Source organism: Lichenostomus cassidix, chromosome 7 (assembly GCF_008360975.1).
Source record: "Lichenostomus cassidix isolate B80296 chromosome 7, HeHo_3.0, whole genome shotgun sequence".
NCBI lineage: Eukaryota > Metazoa > Chordata > Aves > Passeriformes > Meliphagidae > Lichenostomus > Lichenostomus cassidix.
Window position 1 is genome coordinate 5046230 of NC_139488.1, and position 19266 is coordinate 5065495.

Genomic DNA, 19266 nt, shown 5'->3' on the forward strand with positions numbered 1-19266 from the left:
CCCTTCCTCAACGAAATCACATTTCAGAACAACAGTTTATTCCTTTCAAAAAGCCAAACTAAACCAAAGGAAAAAAAATCTCCCCAACAGCATTTTAACTAGCAAATGGAAAAGAAAAAGTCACTTCATGATTCAAGATTGGCTAAGCTTAATTTAGGTTTAGGGGAAGCACAGGGAGGTAGAACACAGGACAGTGTTCAATGCTGATTTTATAAAAGTCTATTTACTTCATAAATGTGCATTTATAATTTTAAGGGAAGCTTATTTTTGCACAAGAACACCACAATGATGGAAAATGAGTACGGTGGGGGAGTGGGAATGAGAGCAAAAAAGAAGGCATGTTACAGATGAAAACCACTGCCAATCGCATTGCTCTGCTGCTACAACGCTGCTTTCTAACATGGTTGCTAATATCTTAGGTCAACTCAACAAGAGCCCCTTAACCAGCTTCTCATTACCTTCCAAACTAGAGGGGAGAATAAAAAACATCTCTCATCATCCAGCACATCCGACATGGCAAGAAAAAGAAAATGGGTCAACCTCTTTTACTCTCCCAATGTAGAAAGGTTCAGACGACCTTGAACTCCGAACACCTACATTAAGTGCAATCTCTCTTAAATCTCTCATTTATTAATTAATTCTGCTGAGGCTGTAGCAAGGTTTGGATAAAACCTCTGCTGTAGCACTTTTGCACAGGTGAAGGAGCAGTGACAATCTGTTCCCTTTCTGAGGAAGAGGCTTTTCACTTGGAAAAATGGATCCCTTGTGTACTGTAACCGTGAGCCTTGCAATGGTTAACTACTGCAAGCCACAAGACTGTTTTAGAACAAATAAACCAATCAATAAATCAAAGCCCTGCTTCCCTTCAAACACATCATGACTATTTCAGTCACAAACTGGGCCGAAGGACACGAGACAGCTTGAAGGACGTCAGCCAGGTTCTGAGACCTGCGCCGGGTGTTATCGTGTGAAAACAAACTTTGGAGACTTACTCAGTCCCCTTGGGCATTTGGCAAGGCCCAGGAACTATCACACAATCATCAGTTTCTGTTGGAGAGCCCAGAAATTAAGCAAGAAAGATGCTGCAGGTCAAGTTTCACAGACTGTCATCTGTCTCCTCAGTCATGACAGTTCGTCCCACTGACAGCCTCAGATCATATTTATTTCCGAGTATTTCCAAGACTTCCATAGTAGAAAACTACCATTTTAAGACCAGGAAAAACTCAACTCCCAAATACCATGCTTTATCACAAGAAAAACAGGTGCAAGTCTGTGTGGATGTCTCTTCCTCACCTGATTTCACATACAGAAATTTAATACCACATCAATACTGTCGGTGTAACAAAAGCACCTAAACTTTTCCACTCTGACCATTACCTTTAGGTTTTATAAGAAAGGCATTCTATTATTTTATCAATTTATTTTTTAAAAAGCCCAACCTGACTCATTACAGTATTTGCTGAAATATTTGCAGTAGCCGAAGATATCAGCCATTAAATAACTTTACTTTTTTCAGGAAATGCTTCATAGCTGGTATCTTCTTCCACTCAGGAATTACCTGCAGTACTTCAAAACATGCCCAACACCCCCAATCCTTGCAAAAGAAAACCCCAAAACAACAGAACCCTAGAGAAAGCTTCCTTGTCACACACACAGCTTCTTCCTTTCTTAAATGGGATATAAAAAACTGGGATAAAAACCACAGGAGAGTCAGCTTTCAGTCCAGGCAGATGTAAACATCTGAAGAGGAACCAGAACAACCAGCCCACTGACCACTCCATGTCAACTGCATCCTTTGCCTAAAGCTCAGCCAGGCTCAGAACAAACCTATGAGGATTGTGGCAGAAACTAGAAAATACTCTCCCCCAAATCAACTGAGAAATAACTGAGATAATAATGAAGATGGTAGGCTACATGAAATACTTACCTATCTCAGAACTAATCCTGCAGCCTGTTTAACAGAAGCCATTGAGAACAGTGTTCCCTATCTGGCAATTGGTGGAGTAATGGAATAAATTTGAACTAGCAACAAAAATATCTTCAGCCTCTTTACTGTAGGTAATCTCTAGAGTTTCAGATTAGTTCACTGAATCATTAAGGTTGGAAAAGACCTCCAAGATCACCAAGCCCAAAATAAGATCAACCTACAAATTCCTAGCAAACAGAAGAAAACCCAAACCAATATACTTAATGCTTCAAGATGCAGAAATTCAGACAAAAAAAAGTGTACTATTCACATGCTGGTCAAACACCCCCTCAAAGTTGGTACAACTGTATTTTTCTTCCCACAGTTTTCATTCAATTTTTACTGAATGCAAATCCTGTGTTGTGCATCCAAATGGCCCAGACTCACTGGATCCAGACAGCAACAAGCATCAAAAATTTCTAAAAAAAGAAACAAATGCAGTCATATGTTCTTGTAAGTCCCTGAACTGCTGGCTGAGGGCACTGCCACCACCACCAGTCCCAGAAGATAAATCCAACACAGGACATGAACACACTACACAGTTTTATCTTTGACTGCTTCTACTCCTACATATCTTGTCCTTAGATGAGCAAGGAACAAATGAGGCACCTTCCTGCATAGATAATCTGGAAGAAGCAAAAAATGACCCAATTCTAAAGTGGTGTAGGTACATAAAAATATACACAAATACATTATATACTATCATACAACAGTTACAGGCTTTAAAACACACATTTATGCTTTTCCTACAGACTCTCCATTGCAGATTAGAAGGGTTTTTTTTAAGAACTATTTATAACCTTAGCTCTCTTTCAGAGCACTGAAGAGATAACCAAACCAACCCCCCAAAACAAACAAAAAACCAACCAAAACCCAAACCACCAGTGTTTTATAATTACTAATAAACAACCTGAAGTACTGGAGCTTCACAGCATCCCCATCATACTTTTACACAGATCCTTCCAGGCTGATTAGGGAACTCTGCATCTTTCCATTACATCAGAAAGCTGCAGCATCTTAGAGTCTTAAGGTAAGCAAGCTTAGTCCACAGATCCATCAGCTGAAACTCAGCTTAGGTACCCGGCATGGTCACAAAACTGCCCTTATTTCCCCAAAAGGTTGTGCCAGATCTCTTACTTTTCTTTACAAGTTTCACTAATTTTTTTTCCATAAGAAAGAAATTAGCATTGACATAACAAAGCAACACAACAGCATCATACACTAGGGTCACTTTTTATCCCTAACTATTATTTTTCTAGTACATGAAGAATACAAACAAAGTCAAGCAAGAGATTAGGATCTTGTAAAGCTGAAGGATTCATAACGGTGCACGTGACTGAATTGTAGCATGAACCAGCATTCCATCCCTGTCCAAAACTCTTCTCAGCTGAATGCTCTACTTAGGATTTTGAGTTGTCTTTAGAAAGTACCAACATACTCACGTCTCCATTCTTCTCCACATCTAAACACAAACACTTTTCTCAACTTTTGCTACGATCATCTGAAGCAAAACCAAAGGAGGTGATTAATCATCTTCCTGACTTATTTTTTACAAGTGAAAATAATGTAATCAAAGAGAACAGATATTATTCCTGCCTCATTACAACACACACAATATTTCAATTAACAAAGTACACAGACCAAGTAGAAAGGAACTTGCTCTCACGTTTCTCCTTTTCTCTTTCTCCCTTCACACTTCCTCTCAGTTGATAGGAACATCCGCCCAAGCACTGACCTTCTCTAACTTGAGGCATATGCAGCATAAGAAATCTTAGATTGCTATTCCTTCCTCTCCAAGTAAGCAAGTGCTGAGTATTAATGATGGAGGGGTCCATTTAAAGCTGCCCATACAAATATCAAGCAATGGCAGGATACGAGCACATAACCTATTACCAGATGTTGAAGAACTACTTGTAGACATTTTCAGGAAAGACAGAAAACGAGTCACATCTAAGCACATAAACTAAGTGTTCAGAGTGGTCAAGAAATTCAAGCTCACATTACCACTTCATCCAATCACTCCATTAACCCAGCAGCTGCACAGCAATACACATTCCACATCAGACTCACAGCACCCGGACAGTGTGCAACCACTTCAGGTGTCTCACAAGTTTAACACACTGCAGACCCACCTATAAAAAATTATTTCATCAGTTAAACAAACACACAGTCAAGAGCTCCAGAGCAGAGGAGCCAGCCCCAGGATATCCCTGCACGTGCCAGCAGGCACACAGGAAGAGCCACTGCATCCAGCATGGCCAAGGAGCACGCAGCCCCAGCTCACACGCAGGAACTCGTCTTGCACAAGCAGCACTGCATGCCAGGCACTGCTTCCGACCGCGCCAGCAGACATGCAGTGACAGGTTACCCTTGGACACCCGTCACACATCCTACACGCTTCCCCCGCCTCGGCACCAAAGCTTCCACACCGCAGGTGAGGACAGCAGGCCTGCGAATAACTTCTGAAAGCGTGACCTGAATCAGGCAGCACGCTGAGGTGAAACAGCCCCAGTTCTGCCCACCTGAACCTGCTGAGCTGAAAACCGCAACATCTACGGAGCACGCTGAATGTTCCTAATCCCAAATAACTCCACAGATAGTATTAACAGGTTTTTAGCTCCTCTGTTCCAGGGTGCAGCTTGACAATGCAACTAGGGAAAATGCAATGAGCAGCTGCTTACAGAAAATGCTGCCTTGGTCACCTCCACCCCGGCATGCCCTCCTGCACCAAGTGCCTACACCTGCCTGGCTGCACGACAGGCCCTGCCGGAGAATCACTATGCAAAAAATCCTTCCCCAGCTCTTTAAGAAAGATACCATGACTAACACCCACAGGGATCACAGAAGGGCTGCTATCACCAAACACTGACCTGGAGGTGGAAAGGGATGTCTCCTTTTAGGGGCAGAAAACCCACCAAATGGTCACAGTGACCCTTTACCTGGCACTGCATATCCTCACCTCTGGGCTCATTAATGCACAGGGCTGGAGCCCTCTGTAGACAGAGGATGCCTCTGCTCTGGAGACAGGCAATGAGAGCTGGGAGTGCTCAGCCTGGGGAAGAGAAGGACCTTGGAGCCCCTTCCAATGCCTGAAGGAGCTCCAAGAGAGCTGGAGAGGGACAGGGGACAAGGGCTTGGAGTGACAGGACACAGGGAATGGCTTCCCACTGCCGGAGGGCAGGGATAGATGGGATATTGGGAAGGAATTGTTCCCTGTGAGGGGGGGGAGGCCCTGGCACAGGGTGCCCAGAGAAGCTGTGGCTGCCCCTGGATCCCTGGAAGTGTCCAAGGCCACGCTGGATGGGGCTCGGAATAACTTGGTGTAGTGGAAGGTGTCCCGGCTCGTGGCAGAGAGCAGAACTGGACGAGCTTTAAGATTCCAACCCAAATCATTCTGTGATTCTGCGGTTTTGCAGAAATGGAGAGACCATCACCATATTCCTGCCTGTGTATACAGCAAAGCATAAAAAAGTTGGAAATTAACGAGAGATATCGAGGGAGAGATTTAAGGTTTCTGCTACAGCTAGGAACAGATATCACAACTAAAATAAAATCGCCTTTCCAGAGTATCCGGCTGCACGCTAGCTGGCCATCTGAAGCGCTCCTCAGGGCCTCCAGCAGCGCTCCCGCTCCCACCGCAGGGGCCGCGGGCGCTCGGCGCAGCCAAGGGGCGGCGGGGGACGGCGCAAGCCCGCCCAGCCCGGCTCCCGGCCGAGGGCTCCGGCGGGAGGGCAGCCCGGGCCCTCCGAGGGACGAAGCCGCCGCCGCCGCCCCAGACCCCCCGACGGCACCGCGCCGGGCCGCCCGCGGCAGCCACCGCGGCCTTCCCGCCGGCCCCACAGCCCGCCCGCGGCCCGCGCCCGGCCCCGCTCACCCTCCGACAGCTCCAGCTCCAGCTCGGCCAGGCTCTCGCGCACCTCGGGCGGCAGCGGCACGGCCTCCAGCGCGCAGCCCCCGCGCTCCGCCGCCATGGCGCGGGCGGGCGAGCAGCGAGCGGGCCCGGCGGAGCCGCCGCCCAGCGCCGCCGCAGGTGGGGCCGGGGGCGGGCCGGAGGCGGGCGGCGGCGGTCCCGGGCCGGTCGGCAGGCAAGGAGGGCGGAGGGAGGGAGGAGGTGCCGCCGGCCCCGCCGCCCCGCGCAGCCGCTAGCGCAGCCCGGGACGCGCGGAACGGGGCCGGGCGCTGGGGAGGGGCCGCAGCACGGCCCGCCCGCCCCGGCAGGCAGCCGCTGTCCTTCTCGTCACCCTTCCCTGTTCCCTCCCTTCCTGGCGATTTCGCACCTGCGGTGCTGAGGCCCCTTTTCTGAAATCCCCGAAACTGCCGTTTCCCTCCCCACTTCTTCCTCCCGGCGGAAAACAGGAGCTGTGAGCGAACCTGAGCCCCCCGGGCCCACGGCGTGCCCCAGAGCAAGGCACGGACGGGTTCAGGGCACTGAATGCCACTGCGAGAGCCTGGATGGAACGTGGTGCCTAGGACGGCAGAAAAGGGGAAAAAAATTATTAAGAGCGTCTTTTCTAAAGCCAACCACCTCTCCAAGGGCACTAGAGAGTAGAAGGAAGCGGTTGGGGTGGAGGCTGTGTTGATGCAGTAGGATTTCCCTGTTCAACTCCAGGTCCCAGGGTGAGGGATGGCAGGATATCATGGCCTGATGTTCTGGTATTCCTGCAGCCTCCCAGGGACTCGAGAAAGGCAAGTCCAGCGCCTTGTCCATGATCCTGGCCCCCAGAGCAACTTTCCTGGAACTAGAAAATACAGATAGCTGGGGTGTCCAAAACACCTCTGCTGTTTGGACTGATTGGGTTCATGCTGGGGCTTCTGATTTCTCTGCTCACATTTCTGCGGTGAACACATCACAGGAGAGTGTGACTGCTCTTCACACCACACCAGCACCGGGAAAACCAACCATGCTGCTGAAAATGTCACCCCTTACCCTGGGCAGAAACATTTCTGTTTCCACTGCCCTTCAGAAAAATGTCTAATGGGAGCAGGGAGCGGACGGGAATGTAGCCACAGGCTACAAACACATTACCTGTAGTTTAGGTGCTACTGGGTTGGATTCGATCTCTGCAGATTTCTTTTCTGAATAGGAGGCTGCAGTATCTGCTCCTTACCCCCATGTCCTGTGTGTGTTCCTGGAAACAGTGACTGTCCAAGAAGGCTCTTGGAGGAGGTGAGGCAGGGAAGCACTGACTGCCACAGAAAAGTTCTTCTGAATGCAAAGCCCTGCCAAGGCTGGGGCAGAGCCCTGCATATTCAGGGATGTAAAAAAACCCCTGGCGATTGATTTTAAAATGTGCCAATGCAAAGCCAAATTCCCTTGAAACAGAACTGAGCCCTATGATGTGCCAACTATCCTTTAAAAAGTAGTTTTAATTGCCCACCTACAAGTGCCAAATTTTAAAAGTAGGCATTAATTTGGACTTTCAGCATCAGTACTGACTGGCTAAATCTGAGCACAGGCGCTCAGGTCTCACAGACCTCCTGCTTACACTCAACATGGAACATCCAGCTTTGATTGCTCTATTACAGATTGGATTTAGTGCCAATTCTGAATTCTGCTCTGGAAATGCATTGTTCCCAAAAGAGGATCAACTTGTGCTATGCTAAACAAAAAGGGCACCAGCAGCACTCAGTGTGTGCAGTCTGACAATGCTGCACCGAGTGTTAGGATTGTTAGAAGCTGATTTTTAAAAGAAATATGATGCAGTCACAGAGCCAGCTTAAACTTAATTCAAACTGGTTTGGAACTCTGGACAAGCTAAGTTGCTTTTGCCACAGTTTTACACCAAATCAGGTATTGTTCGTTCACAGCTCTCTTAAATTTATGCCCAATCAGTTCAAGGGTTCTCCTATGGCTGTCCAGAGGATAATAAATCTGTACATATGCCAAGATCTATCTCTACCACATTTTTTTTCAGAGAACCAAATGGTGATCTGCCTGACAGATAAATAAGAGCTTACCAAGACAAAAGCAGTTAAATTAGTAATAAAACAATCTCAGAGGAATGTCAATATATAATTCTCAATACCCACCAGAGAAAGATCTTTTAATAGTCTGCAGCAGAACAATCTGCCTCTGGAAGAGACTTTTCTCATGCTCCAAAGTTAAACACCACATCTGCTTCAAAGGTAGAGATTTCATGTTTCCAGAGGTTTAAAGTATTTGGTATTATAATTCTTTCTATGCCTTTTCTAAAGAAACGTGGAAATATCACAGAAAGAAGTCTTATTCAGCATGATACTTGAATCTCATTTTTGCACTGAGATATTGTGACCAGAAAGGGGTTTACCACCAGAATACCTCTTTCCTCTTCTCTGACCAGCAACTTCAGCAACACTTTGGAACTGCCCCCCTGAAGACAGCTACAGCACAAGATACCAGAGAGAGGCAGGATCACTAACATTAGATGTTGATAGAATTCACAGGTTTCATTTGGCACATTTGGCAAAAATGCATAGAGTTAAACAGAAGTTATGGGCCTTTTGAACTAGAAAAATGAAGCTAAAAGTGTTCAGAGTAAATAGGACAGACTGAGGGAGGACTTATGTACTAAAAAAGCCAGAAGAGCAAACCCCAAATTCACAGAAGGCTATATAGGTATCTTTGTGAGAGCATTTGAGCTGTTCCTTTAATCAGAATGATCCAACAGAAATGTTAAAACCCAAACAATTTTAGGAATAGCAAAAGAAATAAATAGGTAAGGTGGAAACAAACAACCACACAAAGTAAGAATTCACTAATAAAATGCCATTTTAATAACTTTTTTTACAAGGAGTCCACCTATACACTATAGAAAAATAAACACCATAGAGACTTTTTGCAGCTTACAATACAGCGATGCAGGCACACTTCAGCTGTTAACTTAATTTCACATGAGACTGTAAAACATTGCTCTTAGTGAAAAGTAAGTCCCTCTTAAAGTACTAAAATATAATAAAAAGTCATATAAAAATCTGCTGTAAAAGCACTGCCCTTTATTCAGTTGCACAGGACATTGTAAGTGCCTCTGTTGAGTCAGGACCAACTTGGAAGGGAGCAGGAACTTGCAAGACAGATTTTGTAAGCATTCCCATCACTTTTTCATGTTTCTCTGACGAGGTGAGCCTGGCACTTGGCCTAAATTTAAAAAAAAACACAAATCAATATTGCAAAACTGCTTGTGTTGGGAAGCAACAGTGTACAATTAGCAGCATATTATTTCCTCAAAGCGCTTCGTATGAGCTATGCTGAAAGCAGTTCCAGTTTTCACAAGGCACCTAGGAGCAATCCAAAACAGGCTTTGAAAGCCTAAACATCTGCCAAAGCAAACCTTCCTACCCTGGGACCAGTGCTCCATCATAGGCCTGCTTTACCCCAGTGACAGCTCAATTCTGCCATTCCTGTGGTGATTCTGTTGCTGGGCAATGTCTCATCACTGAGTAGATGAAAAAGTAGTTCATTAGGAACTGGGAAATCATTTGGCTGACAGCACTATTCTAAAGATTGCAGCATCATTCTGTAATGCCTGATATTATCATCCTGGTGACGTGGAAATGACAGGAATTATATGCACTTCTCACAGAAGTGCTGTTTGTGGTGTCCCAGCTGTGTAGTATTTATTCCATACTTAGAAGGAAGCAAAATGTGTTAGTTCTATAAAGGCTGTCACGTTTCAAGTCTCAAAGCTATTTATCTGCATCAGCCATATAGCTGCATTATTTGGGCAAAAAAAACCCCAAAACAAAGAAACCCACAAAGCCATGGTAATAAAGTTTCTAGGTAAAGTCCTGCTGAGAACAATGTCAAAGTTCCCAAACCCTTCAGGATGATGTGATGACAGTTTGTGAGTTCCTCCTTAGGACAAGGTGTTTCTGTGCTATAACCAACATGTAACAGGAGGTAACTAGTCTGAATTAAACAGAGTAAATTCTGTCTTAGAAACTAGATGGAACTGTTTTAAATAGCAAAGCTAAGTGCCATTACAATCCTTTGTGTGCTCTTTGATCAAACTTAGAACTAGATGGCTGTATTTACCAGCCTCTAAATCTTTCTTTAAAATCTGTTATGAACATAAGGAAGTGGCAAATAAAGGAATCATTACAGTTTGTGCTGCAGAGAAAGCCCTGCTCAGCTATTACAGCAGTTTGACTTTAAAGCAAATTAACGCTATACACAGCTTTATTTAAATTGCAACACTTGCTTATTTAGACTTGGGAACAGGAGGGCAACAGAAATTACATGAAATTATTCAACCTTACCTCTGAAGACATTCACTATGAACTCAGAGAAATGCCACACTTGGACTACTTTTAGATACAATTCAGAAAGGTTTCCTTCCAGAGACTTAGTTGTCACCCCCCAGTAATGATAATTACTGCTTAAAACGATGCTCTTTATTGGCAATGTGTACAAAGAACCTTGCAAAAAGCAGGCCAGACTTGCAGGAGCTGTGAGGGGTAGAGAAGGTGGTTCTTACCTGGCTGCACCCCTCCCAGCCTTTGCTGGATCACCTCCAAACGATGGATATATTCTGTGAGCGATTGTTCAGGATCCTGAGGTGGCACAAGGGACTTCTCTGGAGCTGAACTTGGGGATGGGTGCAATCTTAAAAAGAAAACAAATTATCTTCTCCCTCTCATGCTATACTCTCAAAGATATCGAGTAGTTACATTCACACAGGCAGGAGTTTTGGGCAAAGAAAACTGGAACATCACACCTGAGCCACCACTAACCCAGCACAATGAGCACCAGGCAGGGCTGCTGTTATTAATACCCAGTTCCATACCATACAGGTGACTTTTCTCAGCAGGGCTGTCAGACCCAGACACATGCCATGATAGAGGAATAGGGTGAGGTAGAATTAAGTCTTTTAGCAGGTCTCAAACTCTCCAAAACATTTTGCTAAATTCCATGCAAACCAGAAGACTACCTGTCTGTTGTGACAAGCAGTCTGCCCCCCAAACCACTCAGCAGTTAAGAAAAAAAACCTACAATAATTTGAAGCATATTCTGCCTTTGCAGACTGACCTGTTGTGTGAGCGGGAGGAGGATCGTGGGGAGAGGTTTGTGAATCTTGCAGTACAGCTAGTTCTGTGGCACAGCCCTGTGTCCCTGTCCCGGGTAGGGGGAGAGCTGATGGGGACAGCTGGGAGCTGCTGCTCTTTTAGGACTTCTGTTCTAGCACCAGAAGCTGTGGGAAATATGAAGGGTTAAAAAATATGCACTAGGAACCATTCAGAACAGGCTATCATAAACAAATCCATGAAAATGTATAGTGTATAGTTAAGTTTGGTTTTAAATGCAGGCAAATACACTTTCTACAGCTTTTTTGGTTTGGGTGGGGTTTTTTGTTGTTGTCATCTTTGTTTTGTTTGATTTTTTTAATTTGGTTTTTTTTTTGTTTGTTTTTTGTTTTAACCAAATTTAACAGAATTGTGATGCTATTTTGTAGTGAGGTAGAAAGTTCAGCATTTGAGGATTCAAGTTTCTTAGGAATTACACTACAGTGGGTTTATGTACAAAGTTGGTGCTTTTTAAAAAAAAAAAAAAAGTATTTACAGCAACTTAGAAGCAGTGAAAATTACATAGTACCAGGTAATGAAAAATGCACTATTTAATTTGAATTTTGTTTAGCATTGAAAAGGCACAAGTAAAGGAATATTACATTAAGGGGAACAGTTCCACAATATTGGGTGCTGCATTAAGATGTTGGAATTCTTACAAAGGTACTCATAAGAAACTCAATAGAACACTCAGGTATTCCTCAAGCAACTCAAGTCCTTACTGACCTGCATCAGACCATCTATCCATCTACTTCACAGATGGATAGTGGCAAAATAAACAGATTTTTCCCACTTAGGTTTTGTTTTAAAATGAAACATCCCTGAACAGAAATGATGAAGAAAACGATGTACTTGTCCAAACACATACCCGTGTTACCTCCTATACTGTGAGAAATGCTTTCACCCTGTGCACTCTTCCTGCCAACTTTGTTCCACTTCCTCACCAAAAACTTTAACCTTGGTAAGAAAACAAATTTGTACAAGCATTAAAAAAAAGCAGAAATACATTAGATTTTAATATTAAGTAATTTGTTGGTATGGAATATATTAAGCAACATCAGTAACAATTGTCAGGAATGAAGGGAGAATTCTTCAACTTCAGTCTTTGGAATGCTGGCTTATCCCATTTTACCCTGCAACATTTACTGAACTGCTGAAAAGACTTGCTTGTTTTGGCTCTGCTCCTCCACTCTGTTCCTCATCTCCAGAGAGCTCTTCCTACCTGAGAGGAGGAGTTTGGAGCTCACTGTTCCTGCAGCCTTTGCTGTTATTATGGTATTCATGTCAAAGACTGTGTCATCTCCTGACAGAAACTTGTTAGTAATAATTTTTACCAGACAAAGAAATTGCTCAGAAATAACCACCTATTATATTGAAAACTGCTTTTTTTTCATTAAATTGGCTTAAAGCCATCAGGAGATGGCATATTGTCCCATGTACAGCTAGTAAAACCCATTTGATAGTGACAGAGCATGATACAAACACACCCAATGAAACACACACTGCTGGATTCCAGAGAGAACTATCCCTGACAGATCACATTCCAATACAAGACAGGCTATCCAGTGAGACCAAGGAGATAAGGGTGAACCCCAAAGGACTTCAGGTTGTCATGCTGTGCACTGGTTCCCAAATATATTGCAGCTGGGTATTACTCATGTAGCTTTTTCATAGAGTTATGGAATGGTTTGGGCTGGAAGGGATCTTAAAGCCCACCTTGTTCCATCCCCCTGCCATGGGCAGGGACACCTCCCACTATCCCAGGCTGCTCCAAGCTCTGTCCAGCCTGGCCTGGAACACTTCCAGTGATGGAACAGCCACAGCTTTCCCTGGTCACCCTGTGCCAGGGCCTGAGCATCCTCACAGGGAAGAATTTCTCCCCAATATCCCATCTAAATCTACCCTCTTTCATCTTAAAGACTTTTTGTTAAAACTTTAGTACGGATCAAACTCAGCTAGCAAGTCATGCTTCCACCAGTTCTGGAGATTGCTTTTGCTTAATATTAATGTAGGATAAGCCACAGGAACTATCAATCTTTTAAATTCTTTTAAATTTCCAAGAAAACATCACACATGAGAGGGAGTGTTTTAGCTTTACCTTGAGATGGCGATGATGGCTCTGACTGCACACCTGAACTTGGTGAGAGGCCGGGAGTGTGATGCAGAGAGCTGCAGGTCTGCAGGAGAAGGATAGATTCCCATGCGGGCGATGAGAGAGAGAGTTGCCTGCTCACAGTCCTGAAAGCCACCAAGCAGCAACAAGAGGTATTTCTTCTGGTAAACTAGAGCCTTTCTAAAGCTCTCTGCTCGAATGTATTTCCGATACAATCTCTGCAACTGAAGAAAAAAAAAATTTTGTGTCAGACTTCCTTAAATCTCCTGAATGCTTTCAAGCAAAATTGTCATACTCAAAACTCTAGAACAGTTTAACTCTTTAATAAAGAAAATAACATCTACTTAAAAAAAAATTAATATGGTGGGAGAGATGCCTATCAGACTTGATTACAATCAATGTATCAGGAAAATAAAAAGTATTTAAGATTAGTCAGCAGGGATTAAAAATGAGTGTTTTCTCTTTTCATACTTAGACAAGAAATCCAAGTCTCCATTCAAGAATAGAAAGAAATTCCAAAGATCCAGATTACTTTTGGTGCAAGTTCCTGTCTACCACTGAGAAAGTTCAAAAGGAGCTTCTCTGATGGGATGGATATATATGGGGAAAGTCTCTAATTTAAAATATATCAAACTGCTCATCTAGAAAATCAACCTTTTAAAATAGCAACTGAAGATTCCAGCAGTAAGTGAAAGATAAATGCCATAATCTGACAGATCAGGTAGAAATGACATCTCCTAGCTGTGGCACTGCTGCCTCTCCAAGCTCCAGAGAGCCCCTTTGCTGGTTATCCCCATCATTTTACCTTAGGATTGGAGGTTTCTGCCACTGGTTTGTTTTCAATTTCAGCATTGGCTTTAGCCAGCTGGGATTCTGCTTGTTTCAGTGCGTTCTGCAACGTGATCCTCTCTTGCTGCCAAGCCTCTCTTTCCAGCTCTTGAACAGAGTCAGTATCGCCTCTACATCTGGTCTAAAACAGAAACCAAACGGAAGTGAGCCACGGTAGGTTTTTCACATTACTTCTACAATCAAGCATCTCAAAGTAACAACCCAACTTTATGACAAATTAGAACATAATAACAATGAGCCTGAAGATCTGCAATGGCATTCAGGTGTTAAACAGCACAACGGGAATCTCAAATGCATGAAAAGCCCTTCTTAAGAAGTAACAAATTTTTGTCCATCAAGCTACCCCTTCTCTGATCAGCCTTACAGGAATTCCTTTAATAGCAGTCTCCCAAACCCTTTGAAATGGAAATAAATAATCTTTCTTTTACATCCACAGGCAGCACAGAAATTGTGAAGATGTCTTTGTACATTCAAAAACAAGTTGTACATACAACTAAAACAAGTTGTGGAGCATCTACAGAAGTAAATTCTGAAAAATCACACATTCAGTTCTGAGAATCCATTGTCCAGAAAAGCTGTGGCTGTGTCATCCCTGGAAATGTCCAAGGTCAGGTTGGACAGGGCTTGAAGCAACCTGGGACAGTGGAAGGTGTCCCTGCCCATGGCAGGTGGTTGGAATGGGATGAGCTTTAAGGTCCCTTCCAGTCCAAACCATGCTGTGATTCTATGAAATTGAGTTTTGTGGTAAGTCATCTCTTGTAGGAATGAAGACTCAGGACACCAGCTTCAATTCTTCATGGAAGTTTTGCCTTCATAACCATCTATGTATCAACTGCAAATTTACTGGTCAACAGTTACATCAATGCATGATGCAGCAGACCACAAAAGAAATAAAAGGTATTTTTTTAAAGTAGTCAGTGTTTTTCCTTTGAAATAAAATCAATACATTAGAGGAAGCCAGTACAGACAACTGACCCCAGTTTCTCCTAGCAACTTATTTCAGTACAATCTGTAGTATCTGAAGGAGTTCTACATGACTCATCTATGTCCTTGGCTTCTGCTGCACCATTTGGCAGCTGATTGACCAGACAGCTCCATTTTGGCACAGATTCTCCATGCTGACATTCTGCCAGGTTCCCTGTCCGACACTTCCCAATTTATCACAGCTCAAGGAGGTAACAGCAGTAAATTCCTTTTGTTTCCTGAGCATGTGGTTCAGTACCTTAAAGGAAACAGAAATTCAGGGAGGAGACTGAAAGAAAAGGTGATTCTGGAAAAATAAAAAAAATCAAAGCCTGAAAAGAGGGCAGAGAGGAGGGACTGTTTGTGCCCACAGAGCAAAAGCTGTCAAGGTGAAGTTTTTCCTCTTAAACTCTTGAAAGGAGTGTGTCTTGAAAGTCCTCTACTGAACTCTTTTTTTGTTAAGCAAAATTTAAGTCAGGAAACTTGAGTTCCTTTATTTTTGTGTGGTCAGTCCCTGGAGGAGGGAATTCTGCTCCAACAAGAGTTTTGTCTACAGCTGACAGCTCTAAAGGTTTGTGAAGAGGAAGGCTTAACCAAAATAACCCCATGAACTTGGAGAAGAGGCTGCATCCCCTTCCTCAAGGCTGGAGATGATCCATTTGGCAACCACCTATGTGTCTGCAGAAGTGACAGAAGGAAAATATGAACTGTATTTTGTGAGCAGGTGGACAGGGAGAGCTGCAACATTGCAAGGCAGCTTGTCACACATCAAACTGGTGAACAGAAGATACGAGAAGTTTTTAATGTATCAGACAGTCATAATTCCTTCTCAAAGGTGTGTCTTCTGGAGACAGGGCAGGTGAGGGAATAGAAAGGCTGAATCAAACAAGAGTCAATACTGTTAGCCTTAAATCCCCAAATTTTGACTGAAAAGTGATTGAAGATGGAAATGTCTACTGCAAGAGAAAGACATAAAACTGCAAAGTTATCTGGGGAATCAGATGGAATCTAAAAGCTATGCTTTCATGTATTTTGTATCTATAGATCTGAACTCAGTCTTTGAATAATCCCTGGGCTTGTATAAAATATTTGCAATACAGCAAACATGGGTCAGAACAGCCCTCCTGAGATTACAAACCACTATGGTGCTTTATGAAAAGTACTTGGCATTTTGGTGAAAAACAGTTGTCTCTGGATGCATAAAGAAGCTACAGCAACACATCCCAAGGTTTGTGATCCTTGGACACATTACATATCTAGGAAAAAAATACTGTCAGAAGCAGACTCTGCAATGCAACAAAACAGAGTTGGACATTGAAACATGTTAATATTTTCCTTACCTGAAATGTAGGAGGAGACAGTAAATCTGATTTTAGTTCCCTTAATGTCTGCAGTATAGAGGCTACAGCTTCATCATTTGATGCAGACCAGTCGTTAACCGTTCTGTTAGACAGAAATACCTTTTCAGTATTGGGTTGATTTGTAAGGATGTTAACACACATTTGATTGCTTCTTCCCACTACATGACCTTTAAGTTCTGAAGCTTTACTAATGCAATATTTAACAGACAGATTACTATGGGTACACAGAGAAATTAGCAAATTCTGTTAATTTTTAAGAATTAAGAGCACAGGGGTCTCAGCCATGACCCACCCAAGTTAAGAAGCAGAATGGAAAGCAAAATGCCCTTTTATGAACTCACTTATCTAGAGTTTTATATATGAACTCATTCAGGTGCACAGCCACAAAGAGCAACTGCTGCCTTATCTTCTCCAGCTGTTGTTGCTGCTGGTCCAAGTGGGGTTTTTCAGTTTCTTTTGTCACAGGCTGTTTGACACTCCTGTCTTTTCTTGAGGTACACAAGAGTTCCTCCTGACGGTTTGGAGTTGGAGGATTTCTTTCTCTTTCTTTTAATACTGCCAGTATTTCCTGCAGTTCTTTAATTCTTTGTTCATCCCTCTGGTGTTGCTGTTCCAAGTTTTGCTGTTTGAACAGAATAAGTAGTAGTTGATTGTATATTATACATACACACTTATATAAGTGTCATCACACCTAATGAGCATATTCCCCTGGGTGTTCCTTAACTGCCAGATCACTTTAGAGCACTGCTTTCCAGGGCCACCAGGAAGCCATTTAATGACACTGGAGTGGGCATTGTGTCCATACAAGGAGAAATCCAGGGTAAAAATAATACTGTTACAAGCCACGACTGGGATGCTAGCTCAAAATAAGGGCAATGACACAAAACCTAGTTTGGCTCCATCCTGCGTTTAACCCATGTTTGTCCCTACCTGTGAAAAACCAGCAGTTCCCAGCATGGGCAAAAATTTAAAGATCAACTTCTGTCAACAATAAACCCAAGACACAATCCCTTGAAAACAGCTCCATTTGAGAAAAGCAGGACAAGAGCTCATTTAACACATTTTTAGAATGCTTTAAGAGAAGGAAGCATTCCAATTGACGAACACCTTCCAGAGGCTTAAATCCCAGTGTGTGGCTATGTCAGTGTAAGGCAGAGCATTCTCACCAGTCTCTCCTGATCTCTCTGCCGATCCTTCTGTTTTTCTAGCTCTGTCTGCTGGTGCTGTCTCCGCTCTCTCTCCCTCTCCTCTTTCCTGTTCTTATCTTGCTCTTTCAGCAGCTTGAAGAGTGACTGCAGCTGTTCCCAGTCAGCTTTCAGCTTGGCCTCTCTCTCCCTCTGGGCCTCCAAGGAATGGATCACCTCTTGCTTCTGTGCCTGAAGAGACTCCAGGGTGGCTCGCAGTTTGTCGCTGACCTCCCTCTCCTTCTGGGTTTCCTCGCAGCACATCTGTACCTCAGCCTCCAGCTGCCTTTTGGACATGATGGCCTTGTGGTGCATTTTCTCAATAACAGCAGCAAGCTCCATAGTTCGGGTCCTCTCCTCTTCCAGCTGGGCTTGGAGCTCTTGGATGAAGGCTTGTTCCAGCAGCGACTCCCTGTGCTGACAGGAAGCACCTTCCTTCACTCTCATGCTCAGCTGCTCTGTCAACACACGCTCATGATTCAAGGAATCCAGGAGCTCCAACGAACGACTTTTCTCAGCATCCAGGTTTTTCTGGAGCTCCCACAGTTTGGTCTGTTCCTGGGACAGCAAGGCTTCACAGCGGGAGTGCTCGATCTGCAGTTCCTTGCGGAGGTTATCTGTTACTGTTTTCTCGTGCTCCAAGGACACAACCAGCTGGCGATTCTGCACTGACTGCACATCCAGGGCAGCCTGCAGCTCCTGGGCACAAGGGGGAGAACACATTAATATTCCAGTACAAACACTCATCTGTGGGGCTGGCTCGTATCTAGCAATTTTTAACCTCCTGTTTTATCCATGAAGATATTCAAGACTTCACTAGAGCAGTTCAGGTATTAAAAAGTTTAATTTAAAATCACAAGTGTCAAGGAAAATGCTCCTTAGCAATCTGACACCAAGCACCAAACCCAAAAATTATCATGTTAATATATCTACCAGTACATTATTTCTTCTTCAGTTAGTAAGACCCTCATTAGGAAACCACTACTCTTCATATTACTCAGTCCCATTAATAAGTAACTTCTGAAACAGCAATAACCCATGTAGTTTTAAAAAGAAAAATCTAAGCAGTAGGAGTAGATGGAAAAATTCAGGACTTGGCAGCCCATCTCTTCAAAGCACGTCTCATCCCACCCCCTTCCACGGGCAAGGACACCTTCCACTAGACCAGGTTGCTCCAAGCCTGGCCTTGCACACTTCCAGGGATTGAGAGGCAGCCACAGCTGCTCTGGGTAACCTGTGCCAGGGCCTCCGCATCCTCTGAGTAAAGAACTTCTTCCTGACACTTAAAAATGTGTGAATGCCAGACTAATCTGTCCCACAGCTACCCCCAGGGAAATGCACTTTGCTTCTGGCCTTGGCTAACTTGTCCTCCCTGCATGAGCAGGTTTCTGAAAAGGTGGAGGATGGTGGCAGCATGTAACAAAAATCCCAACAAAAATCACTCACAAACCTGAACACCTACCAGGAAGACAACAGGAGAAGCCAGACTACAAGGAAATAGTCAGAATTGTGTTTCCTCACTTAGGGAATTTAAGTAAGATTGTTTGGAGTTCTTTGATAGTTTAGTTTTGGGGTTCAAGAAATGGTTTATGTTAAATCTTCTTTTCCATTTGTTGTAGTCCTTTTACAAGCACTGAGTCATTGCTATTACAGTCTTGGAGAGAAAGCTGTTCACTTATTCTCTCTTCAATTAGAAGGGAACAGGATGACTTTGGTTAACCTCCAAAAATACATAATATATTGGAAAGGCTCCACTTACTCTCTGCCAAACCTATTTATCATTGGGTGGTT

The 19266-nt window shown here is 43.8% G+C and overlaps 2 protein-coding genes across 10 annotated transcripts in view; both read right to left on the reverse strand.

Moving 5' to 3' along the window:
- Positions 1 to 5998, reverse strand: part of DIP2A (DIP2 acetate--CoA ligase A) — a 74115-nt gene extending 68117 nt beyond the window's left edge. For all 4 annotated transcript variants that reach the window (XM_085065932.1, XM_085065930.1, XM_085065931.1 and 1 more), the window contains exon 1: positions 5841 to 5998. In XM_085065932.1, the coding sequence (XP_084922058.1) occupies positions 5841 to 5937 (97 nt within the window). In that variant the 5' untranslated portion in view covers positions 5938 to 5998. The remainder of the gene's footprint in view (positions 1 to 5840) is intronic.
- Positions 5999 to 8696: 2698 nt separating this feature from the next.
- Positions 8697 to 19266, reverse strand: part of PCNT (pericentrin) — a 69603-nt gene continuing 59033 nt past the window's right edge. For all 6 annotated transcript variants that reach the window (XM_085065921.1, XM_085065917.1, XM_085065922.1 and 3 more), the window contains 9 exons: positions 17458 to 18174; positions 16633 to 16913; positions 16271 to 16373; positions 13924 to 14088; positions 13104 to 13342; positions 11874 to 11962; positions 10971 to 11133; positions 10420 to 10547; positions 8697 to 9080 (listed from right to left, as the gene is read on the reverse strand). In XM_085065921.1, the coding sequence (XP_084922047.1) occupies positions 9037 to 9080; positions 10420 to 10547; positions 10971 to 11133; positions 11874 to 11962; positions 13104 to 13342; positions 13924 to 14088; positions 16271 to 16373; positions 16633 to 16913; positions 17458 to 18174 (1929 nt within the window). In that variant the 3' untranslated portion in view covers positions 8697 to 9036. The remainder of the gene's footprint in view (positions 9081 to 10419; positions 10548 to 10970; positions 11134 to 11873; positions 11963 to 13103; positions 13343 to 13923; positions 14089 to 16270; positions 16374 to 16632; positions 16914 to 17457; positions 18175 to 19266) is intronic.